Below are 11,355 nucleotides of genomic sequence, written 5' to 3'. Positions count from 1 at the left end.
TCGATTTTATCTGCTTAAAAAACCTTTGCATTCAAATGTCCGTTTAGCATAGACAATTTAAATTAAGTCATATAGCAAAGGAGAATTAAAGCTGTTTTTGTTTACTGTTATTATACTACCACTTGAGTTATTTTAAAATTATAATTATAAAGTTACTTTATAGGCTGCATGATTGTTTCAAAACATGAGTTCATAATCTATGCTATTTTAAACGTACTTGCACAAGAAAACGTTTATCGCCATTGCTGATTTCTTTGGAGTTATACATAACATACACATAGTTAATAGAAAATTTTATTGAATACCTTTTCCGTAGTTCGTCTTCTGTGACGTTCCACACCGTTTCTTATTACCGATCGCGGACTCGAATTAAAAGAGAACTTACTCTCAAATAATGAAGTAATAGTTTTTACAGTTTTTCCTTACAAAATAATAATAATAATAACCAATTCTTGATGATATAAGCAACAATATTTTATTTGTGCATTTAATGCGTTTCCACTAAAATTGGTTAACTTTTCGAACTACTCTACAAATACTACATCAGGTAAGTAGCAAGCTGCCATATGCCTTACAGTTTGTAGGACAATAAACGGAATCACAAAGACTTAAATCACTTGGTTATCTTGTCATCTAAGCCATTAAATTCAATTGAATGTTGATCACTCATAAAACGGAAGGCCACGTTCATACAACACCCTCAACAAAACGTGGAATACAGTGCGCTACTTGCACCCAGTTCCGATATAGAAATAATATAAGTACTCGGTATCTTTGACTTACTCTTAAGAGTTGAACTCTAAAGGTTTTGAGAAGAATCGCAATGCAGGATTTTACCAGGTAGGTTTGGAAGATCAAAAGAGATTGTAGAAAACAGGAAATACTGGCCAGACATATCCGAATTATATAGCGCAATAAATATAAGATTAGATGAGTTATTTTATATTGTTTTCATATAACTTTATTTACGATCAAATTGATTACTAGATCACATCTAAAAATGCTCGTGCCTGAATTAAGAAAAATTTAAACCCTGCAGAGACACTTTGGAGCAACAGAGAGAAACGAGTCCTCCGTCCCTGTGATGGCTTCGTGGGAAACGTATGTGCATGCTAATATTAGGGACACGTTATGGTCTAGGTTCGAAGCCGAGCACACACACACACACACACACACCACCGCCCGTTTCGTGCTGGAAGCAAGCCAGCCAGCCAGCCAGCTGTCTGACAGAACGTCTAACAGCAATACCGGACGTAGATAAGCATCAACGGTCGTGCATTGCGTTATTCAAGTTCAATGCGTACTCTCATATAGCTATTTGATGCAAACATGAGAACATTCAATAAATGTTTCCCTTCATTTCGAAGCCCCTAAATCTGAAAGGCCCAGTTTCCTCTTCGTCTTTCGCAAGCTTGAAAAAATACAGGTCCTCATGCCACCATCTGCCGCACGTATACAAACTACAGCTGTTATGACTCTATGTAGTTATTGTGAGCTATGCGGTGTCTGTGAAAAACAAAACTGTTTTATTTCTGCTGTCGCTCCACGTATCTGCGGCTAGCTTAAAACGTCATAAAGTCAACAATAGCTGTTTTTTTTTTTACTTTTTATCCCACCTGTGCTATAGACCTGGTTCTACGTTGCTACAATATTTTCCTACAATATTCCTGCGAATGTTATTCAACAAAGAGATATTCCATCCGTTTTATTTAGGATAAAAATATGGAGTAGGCCAATACAGGGCCGCCGTTGTTTGGAGGCATGGCATGATGAATTCGCTAAAATGCTTACAAAAGGTGATCGAGATAAGTGAACAATGCGCTATTTGGTGCATGTTCCGTTGGGAAAGTTTCGCAGAAATGCCAAACATGTTTATGTTGTCGGAAAAAAAAAAACGTATATTTTTACTACAAGTTTTTCGTTCAACAAACAAATCAAAAGTTTGTTGACACGGGTCAAGAAACTTGCTTAGGGTAATTTTTGATGGAACGGCGCAAATGTCCGACCTGATTAAAGGTAGTTAAGCTAAGTTGCAAGAATGTTTGCCATTCATATTGATGTATGAAATTGTCCATCATATAACAAAGAATCCTTTTATATCACTGTGATAAGCTAAACTGCGATAGTTCTGCCGGTGGTAAGAAATATCGCGAGAATCTAGTGCAAAGATCTTCGAAACCACTTTCATGGGTCCATTTGCACACGAACTTGACGAAAAGCGAAATACTTTCCTACTCGAAGATACGATAGCAAAGACCTTCGTGATGCTTTAAGACACGATTCGGTGCAAGGTAGCCGTACTATGAAGTTTTACTTTCTACATTATCTCACATAGACAATCAAGTGAAGGTAAGACTAAAGGCTATTCAACTGTAAATGAAAACTGTTAAGTAATCATGTTCCAATGTTGAGCTCGTTTGTTTACTGGCAGCCAAATATTCGGATGATCTTGTGAACGGTTGATTAAAGCTATGGTTAAGCTCATCTCTATTGCGACAAACAACAGAAACAACAGAATGATGAGGTTTGGTGTTTCATCGCCCTTATTGCGTTAGAGTCATTGAGTAAATTTTTTTTAACGGTACAGGGGCAACGTGTATGCTTACTGACGGTCGAGGAGATATGAGGCGGTCCGGATTGAAGACTTGGCCTAGATAGGACTTGATTCCTGCTGGGGGTCAGTGGTCTCAAGAATTATATTACAGTACGGGACGTAGAGCTTGAGATGCTTAAACCCTTTGACTGGATCAAAAAAAAAACTCCACTGATTTTATAGCTAATTTCATCCCTATATCACCTATTCGGTATATTTTCGTATATCAGACACATTTAATGATTCACTAATGTTATTATTTTACCTTCAAAGTATCCAAACAGCTTATTGTAATTGCTTGGTTATACATCTTAGCATATTTGGTGCTTCCAAAAAACCTGGACCATTTTGAAAACAAATTTGCAAGGTATCCGTAGATAATTTAATGAACATCGTGCCAAAATGCTTCTAATATAGCTCGTGTAGACCAAATTTTGCTACGGGAAAAAAATGTACGTGATATGAAGCTAAAAAATACGTTCAAAAATTTATTTTCAGTTAGACACTACATCTTTGTAGGCACCCATCGCGTTGAAACGCGATTAAGGCTACTACATCGTAACGATTATTTTGCCGTCTGATCTAATTACTGGGAAGCAAGCAGGCAGCTTAGATAAATTGATAATTTAAAAAATACTAAGATGATTGACACATTTATTTTAAAAACGCAAAGTTGGAAAACGTAACTAGGTTTCGAGCTTTGCAAAAGGACATGCTGACCACCCAACTTTAAAAAGCAACGTCTAGTTACCAAACGGCGGTGATAGTCAATCTGGAATAGTCACCACGTGCTGGCATTTCTCTGAATATTGCTTCTGAATACTTTGAACTAAAATGAGGATCAAATCTATCACGAATATTCACAGATATTGAAAAGAACACCGCTAGTTAAGTAAGAAAGCAGAGATTCATATCGATTTCATGTGTTCATTATAGGGGCGTTAAAGTCTTCAATTGAACGGTAGCCTAACTGTATAGTAGGTGCGGAGCTTCGGAAAGTATATTGGATGACTGCGGTGAATGGGACCTGAATGCGATCGTTCGCGAGCTATGTCGAGTAACTTAGGCGGTCACCATGATCTCCTATTAGATTCGAACAGATTTAAAACAGTTTGAAGGTTTCCCTTGCCAAGTTACTGCCTTAGTTGTTTGATAGATTTTCGGTTCCGGAGGCATTTAGACACTAGCACAGGTGTACGCAACAAGGTGTACGCGCTTGACTCTTTTTCGGCAATAATCACCACGTGAATATCCAGATTCGAATTATGGACTTGTACCAAACCAGCTCTAAACTGGCCTCACTACTGCCTCAGCGGTCAGTGAGACTAGCACTTCGGTGCAGCATTCATTACCAACGGTAAGCGATGAAATCCCTATTTAGTGAGCAAGAAGGTTTCTAAATTCGCGAAGGCTATCAATAGGGTTACAGACGACTACATCAAATGTTCACCAATATTCACTCGAAGAGCTCATTACAGCATTTAAACATTCCAATGTAAGGTAAGTCTGCACATTCCCCGGCAGATGTAACAAGTAAGTAAGGCGCAAATGATAAACCCTCGTTGAAAAGATTCTATGACGACGAGTGCTCCGTACAATAAGCCGTCGACCCTGCTATCGTTATTCGCACCATCGGCAAGTCTCGAAAGTAATTTATATGATAGGTATCAGCCTAATTTCTTTCAGCTTAAACAGGGCTGAGCAGTCCCTAATATACCTAAATAATCTGCCTGCGATGCAGAAAAATCTTTTTTTAGTGACATTGTCCCATAGAAACGTAACAGATTTCTTTCTGTTTCGAATTCTAAACGACAGATATGTACAGACCAACTTGCTCTAGTCTAGCACATTTACCATGTAGGAAAAAAATTAAGTTAATTTGGCGATCATTATTCTATATCTGGTACAAGTGTGATATGGCTTGCTACTATTTAGTAGCCACACAATAGCCATATTAGGCGATGAAGTGCCGGGCTTAATACTGCTGTTTTGGGGTGCGCATGTGCCCGTGATAACAATATATACAATGGCAACGTGTTTTTTAGCCAAATTTAGAGACATGTGAAATAGATGAAGTTCAAGTGAACGTACACACACTTCGCCTGACACAGTACGGAACGTTAAACTTGAAACCTTGGTTTAGGATGCGCATGCATATCTCGTAGCTTATTTTTGATATTATGCGACAAACCAGGCTGTTCTATAGTAATTTTCAGCGAGCAAGATATTTTATGTTGGGCGGAACGCCGTCGTTATTTCCCAACGTTTCTCAAGTACCAGCTTCTTTCAGTTCATTGTACATTTCGGATGCTTCCAGCTTTGTTTTGACAGTTGGACCTTTGACACATCAACATCGCATTACTTACTGTCGTTACTAAAAAACCTTTTGGATCTATTGAATAGGATGTATGCACGGTTTTGGGCGCGAATAAAATCAACTGTCGACACAAGCATCAGCTATATCGACTACAGATATCATAAAACGAAAACTATAAACCCTCCATAAATTTATTCTACCAGGACACCTGTATACCGCAGAAAAACATTCTGATAGGAGATTGCACAGATATGGGTCTGTGTCAGTTGTGCTTTATATTATTCTAACGGAAAAGCAACATTTATTAGGCAAGTTTTTCACAATACTTTTATAGCAAAAAAAGTTCAGCTATCTAGAAAAAATATCATGGACTGTTTAGTTAGAAATGATCTGCTTAAATACTAAGACAAAGCAAACATTTATAAAGACCAGTATAGCCTTCTGATATATAAACTTAACAAGCCATTCTACTTACCTAAATCATGGCGTGTTTTTCTCTCTTTCAAAAGTATACTAAACGCCCGCGATGACACATAAGGTGAGCCGTTGCTTCGTTAACGTTTATACGAGCTTGCTGAAGTAGACATTCATTACGTTCTTTCAGTAGGTCTAGGCTAATGGACACAACGGCCTTTGCCGACAGCGTGCGTCACAATTGCATGCTAATTATTTCAGTACACTAAATTGAGGCGAATCGCTCAAACAATTTTACATTTATTACAAACTCACTATTTTTCAATAGGTCTTCACAGCACTTCGAGTAAAAAGTTATTGAAAATCTGAGGTAAGGCCAGGCGGCGTAAGCAAAACTTGGAAGCTATCCGATTATCGTCCTTCACTTAGCTCGGTGTATGGACAGCATTGCCGGTCTAACAAGAATAACCCGGATTTTTTTATTATAAATAAATACATAAGTATAAATTTATACTCATGGTAAACATGTGGGATGCTCGAGAGGCATGCCAAGTTTAGTAAGTAGTTCCTATTAGTAAGAGCGGACGAATCTTCAACAGCGTAGCGACAAGTTTATCTACGCTATTTTATCTGAAGCTGGGTGCTTTAACGTAGATTGCTGAAACTCGAGTTATCATGGAGATTTCTTTGAAAGAAGTGCGATTCTATACTTCGATCGCTGTAAATAATAATTAATATTAAATTAGACATGACGAATTTGATTGAATTTACAAACAATGATTGATCGAAACATTTAGCGGGCGATAAGGACCTACCACTACTTGTACAACCGATTTTTTTAAAGCCATAAACACAGTTGGTGTGTAACTCTGTCCAGATGAACTTGTCAATAAACGTTAAACCGTTCCCAACACCGGTATTTTTTGATGCGAGTAAAAACGATTACCACAAGCATATCATTTGAACCAGACAAAACCACGGCTTTCCGTGCGTTTATTACGAGTTTTTATACACGAAAATGTGACACAGCACGTCCTGTCAAGAGGTACGTCAAGTTAAAACGTGTTTCTTCGATCTGTCCAAACACCGCGAGAAATTTTCTCGCAATTCGATTGCGATACCGTAGAATTATTTATATATTTTAGACCATACAATGGCGTGCTCTCTGCAGTGGGCATTTGCATAGCGAGTTCGTTTCCGCTCAAGGTGAGCCATATTTAGCGGGCCCGTATTGTCTGCACAAGTTCTGCTTTTCGAAGTTTTTCCCATGTCTCATATTTTTTCGTTGAGAGGGAGAAAACTTACTCGCGTCCTATATTCCTCTCACGCGGCTGTATAATTTTCGCATGTTGCAAAAACCCTGGTCCATGTTCGAAGGCGCGCTGTACAATGAGGCAGGCAAAAAGTAAACATGAACACCAATACATAAAGCAATATGTTTGATAATAAACACTCAGGAGACCACGAAATGATACACGGTTTACGCATTTTTTCCAACGGTCACATCGAAAGTGGTTACGAGCTTCAGGGTACCGGATGATTCCAAGAAGAGAAAAGTGATCGTGAGTGGCCAGTGCATTGACTTCTGCGCTACCGCTTATCGCGAAGTGGGGCTCGCACCTACCGACGAAACTGAAATGGATTTGTCCGTCGAATTTGTCCGCGTCCGTTGGACGTTGCAAAGCCGATGCGAAAAGTAATGAGCCGAATATTGGTAGGGCCGTTGGGAAGTCAGAAGGGTCCATAGCGTAGCACGCCAATCAGCAAATAGCTTGCAAGAACTAAATGGTGACGGTATATGGGTTTTATGCTAAAGGTCATCGATGGTTTATCATTCATAATGACTTGTCTGGCACTAGTAGATCTTGATAGTTTCATAGCGCCTTTTAGTATATCGTATTTAGTTCACGGCTAAAACATCATACAGCATATAGTTCGCAGACCATTTAGTAGGCGTCTCAGACTATTAATTATTGATCAGTATATTGTATAATACATATAAGTTTAATAGGTACATTCTAATCCAGCTTGAATAAAAAATATCGCAATGCCATTTAAGCACAGTGGTTACTCGTGCATATAAACACAGTCACGAACCATTAGAAAGCTGTAACCCATTAAACAATGTACACATTTTTTTTTTTTGTATATAAGCGAGTAACCCCCTGTGCTCAAGTAGCCTTCCGATCTTGTTTATTCGGACTATGTTTTTATTTTTAGGCTCTGCAATATGCCAATTCTATTACTCTTCAACTCAAATGCTTGGGAAATACGGAAGTGAATCGAGAATGAGTAGGCCCGTACCAGTTCTCCTGCGACGTATCGGTGACGGTTACTGCTGAAGCAGCTGCAGTTACCCTTTCATCTCCTTTGCCACAAATAACTAGTCATTATTCAATAAAAACAAATAGCAACATTGATATAAAAATAATCTTTTTTTCTAAATAACGATGTTAATATACGATTTTGTATGTGGTGATCTGCAGAAGCGAATGCTAGCACCTGCAGTGCAACGGTTCATTGGGTTATTGATATCGGGAGATCCGAACTTTCGCGCATGTAAGCTCTTTCACACCTGTCTACACCTCGTGATGCTCTACAAAGTCTTCCAAGTGACTGTATGAACTTCAAGAGCTTCATCCTTTACAGAACCATTCATCTAAGTAACAGTTAACTCTTTATATAGCTACAGCAATATCTATGTAGATTGTAGTAGTCCATCGATAACTATATACAGCCTGGAGAGGTACGTGTTTCTGGTTTCTTCTTTGTTTTACACTCAAGTATTATCATGTAGTCGATATATGTTATCATTAGCCTGGCATATTCTCAAAGCATTCCTATTACGAATCAAATTAACTCTCTTATGTAGAAAAGCGTTATAATTTTGGAAAATTGAAAAATATACAGTGTTCTAATTGGATGTATATTTGTATGCATCTATATTCTTTTGACGTCCAATTCAGACAAGACAGATCGTGGACGAAGTATCGTTTTATCAATGGGCGGAAGTCTCGCCATTACATCACTATCAAACCACATGTCTTGCATTCGGTGCATTGTTTTGTTTTAGCACTCACTGTTTGGCAATCGTAGGCCTTCCAGGATTCAAGTTGGACCTCCTCTATCACGAATGTTGGTTTGCGGTCATTTTTGCCAAGGTGAATATTTTAAACAGGCTATTAATTGAATCAAATGAAATGCTATGTTTAATCAACTACCAGTTAAGTATCGAACAGCTCTGTGTTTGTACATTGAATTGTAGAATGACTTTCACGTTAATTTGGCTGCCTCTCCCTTCTAGGTTGTGTACTACACATGCGCAATAGTTTACGATGCTGTCAACGCCACCTGGGAGCTGCTCCTTCTCAGCTGGGCTCTCCTGTTGCTGACGCCCGAGGCGTTTGCCCATTTCCTTTCATTGGTCTATCTTAACTCAAAGATATTAGAATTACATTTTTAACTAATAATTTCATTAAATAATAACCTGCAATGGACTAGATCCGAGTCGTTCCGGTCTTTTTCACGACAGTTTTCATAGTACCTCATATCGACTTATTACGACTAGATTGATTTTTCAGGTGACGATTAAACATCACAAAGTCGTGGAAAGTGGTGTCGATTTGTACCGTGGAACGATTTTTTTTGCTTAATTCAGTATATTTAGACTAGTATACAATTGTACAGCAGCGAAAAAGTCAATTATTCTATAAATAAAAATCTCACAAATGATCTCTGAAAAAAATTCTCGGTCTTACTCAGTCCCAATGAAAGTGCTTCCGGGTATCGGGGTTTCTACTCTAGAAGGCTAAAGGGAAGCGAACTGCTCAGAACCCCTGCCTTTACAGGATTAGAACATAACTACCGTATCGTAGCATATCGACGCGATATGATTAGCTATGCAAAGAAGATCGGTCTGCGGAAAATAAAAGCCTGCTTTCAGAACCGCTTGAGTTTTATCTCACGAAAAGTGAGAGGCACTTGTCTATGGAAATAATATGAATTAACACATTATGAGCATGGGTATGAACGGGAGGCTGATGGCAAATTGAATGTTTCGCGAGTCGCGTATTGGAAACACCTGTAAAATCGTCGTCTCAGGTACCTAACTAAGCGAATCTGCAATGGCTGACAAAAATTTATGTCCGAGGATTGTAGATATCATACCTGGAACGTTGATGAAACTTCAGTGGTAATATCCTTAAGCAGTCGAAAAAAATAAACATATCCAAGTTGGCCGTGAAATCGAGCGATAGAAGGAATCATCAGCCTAATAGCCAGAGAAAGAAAACTATTCTCACCACCTGAATCTCTAACGCGCTTGAAATGTATATTGTAAATGTGAGGTAGTTTTTTTCTTTCCCAAATAAATTTCTCAGCGCAACCATTATCGATCGCACACCGTCTTTTCTTGGTTTGATCAAACGTTACGTGGGGTGGCCACTGCGTATGATACGCAGAAACAGCTATACGTACTTAGCGCGATATTTAGTCGCCATTCAGCGCCTTATTTTAATAATATTAACATTGTCTCAAGCAATCAAAGAAATTGAGCCATGTTTTTTTCGAAATCTTTGTCTCGACCTTGTTACATACCGAATTTAGTCATTAAACAGTAGATTTAAAAATAGTATATCTATGGGCGGGATGCAATCGTTACCCATCGATTCGACTTCTGCCGTTGCACTCTGACGTCAAAGAAAACCACGCTTCGATATGACCATAGCAACACAGCTTATAATTGTTACTGGCTCACTTCGAACTGGCGGAGTTTTGTCAGCTTATGTCAAATCCCAGAATGGATGCGGAGTTCTAGATATGGTATAGGTTTTTTGAGACTGGAGCTGCTATTGATGAATGAACTCAATGACGAAAGTAGATAAATTTCCACTTGATCGATGAAGTCTGTTATAGATCAGGTAGGAAAAATAAACTTAGGTCGATGGTCTAAAAAATTAGCCACTAAAACAAACGAAACGAAACGTGTCCTTTATCCTGTGGTTGCTTTACTTGGACTTATAATTCCTACCTTCGACTGTCTGAAATAATCGGCCGGAACAGCTCCAGGCCAAATGAAACAACGAAGCGTTATCAAATTAGGCCGACATCTAATACTGTCCCCTGTCGAAGTTTTAGCTATAGACTACGGCTAACTGTATTGAACCTCTCGCTAAGCGTGTAGTACATTTAAAAGGAAGAATTATCCCGTTAAGTTAAAAATGAACATCATATCTCTCATAAAGAAGGTAATTTTCTCAAAAAGCCATAATATTGTGTCTATCAAGACAAAAGTATTCCAGGTTCAGCTTTCAAAAGGTAATTCTGAATAATTAGGCTATAATTTTCAATAGCACAGACACTTCGTATGCGCATCACCACATATGAAGTGTGTATTAAGGAAGTGAACTTTGCATTTGCTATCATTAAGTTACTTTGTGGCTATGTGTTTAACTGAACAAACTGGAAAATGAACAAAGATGAAGATCAGGGCTCTAATTCGAACGTATATGTCAAACTACATTGTTACTGCCTTAATGTAGTGTCTTTCGATGTACAGTTAAGATTTCATAATTACAACAACTAATGGAAATTATCTTATCTACTATTAGTCAATCCTCATCTAGCGAATGACACCTTATTATAAAGGGTCCCTAGAACGGGTCCTAAGATAGTACACACACACTGGAAGGTAACAACTATTTTGCAAAAATGAAAGCCTTAAACACGTTAAAGGCTTGCCGTTTACGTTACGGTAGAAGGCAACTCGAATAGATGCGTAAAAAGTGCACGTGAATCAACGCTGCTTGAAGTCCGATTCACCACGATCGAATACTCAAAAACAGTTGAAAAGAATTGCGAAGTCGCTGTTATCCATTGAACTCTATGGTTACGAGCCTAGTTATATTACTCTACGGACCAGCTTAGTTTTTTTTTCTTTTTTTTTTTTTATTAAGGAATAGTAAATCATAATAGGATATCAACTCAAGTATGCAAAGAACTTGTTTGGAATAGTAATAGACCTCTTTATAGG

General features: G+C 38.3%; 1 protein-coding gene across 2 annotated transcripts; it reads left to right on the top strand.

Moving 5' to 3' along the window:
* Positions 1–6,286: 6,286 nt before the first annotated feature.
* LOC111263215 (uncharacterized) lies at positions 6,287–9,255 on the top strand. Of its 2 annotated transcripts, none has more exons than XM_086969503.1 (3): positions 6,287–7,942; positions 8,398–8,485; positions 8,629–9,255. In XM_086969503.1, exons 1-3 carry the CDS (start codon positions 7,775–7,777, stop codon positions 8,757–8,759), a joined length of 387 nt encoding a protein of 128 aa, XP_086825629.1. In that variant the 5' UTR covers positions 6,287–7,774; the 3' UTR covers positions 8,760–9,255. The 2 variants fall into 2 exon arrangements, with proteins under 2 accessions (XP_086825629.1, XP_022693858.1); XM_022838123.2 differs by having other exon boundaries at positions 8,291–8,485.
* Positions 9,256–11,355: the final 2,100 nt, after the last annotated feature.

The sequence above is a fragment of the Varroa jacobsoni genome, unplaced genomic scaffold (genome assembly GCF_002532875.2).
Source record: "Varroa jacobsoni isolate VJ856 unplaced genomic scaffold, vjacob_1.0 scaffold_746, whole genome shotgun sequence".
NCBI lineage: Eukaryota > Metazoa > Arthropoda > Arachnida > Mesostigmata > Varroidae > Varroa > Varroa jacobsoni.
Note: the sequence above shows the minus strand (reverse complement) of the source record. Positions and strands in the feature narration are given on the sequence as shown.

Excerpts from the sequence above, each read along its gene's own strand:
- LOC111263215 (XM_022838123.2), top strand. The coding sequence starts at position 7,775 with ATGTTAATATACGATTTTGTATGTGGTGATCTGCAGAAGCGAATGCTA. Across the intron at positions 7,943-8,290 it reads ACAAAGTCTTCCAAGTGACT|ACAAGACAGATCGTGGACGA; the intron begins GTATGAACTTCA and ends CGTCCAATTCAG. Across the intron at positions 8,486-8,628 it reads TTGCGGTCATTTTTGCCAAG|GTTGTGTACTACACATGCGC; the intron begins GTGAATATTTTA and ends TCTCCCTTCTAG.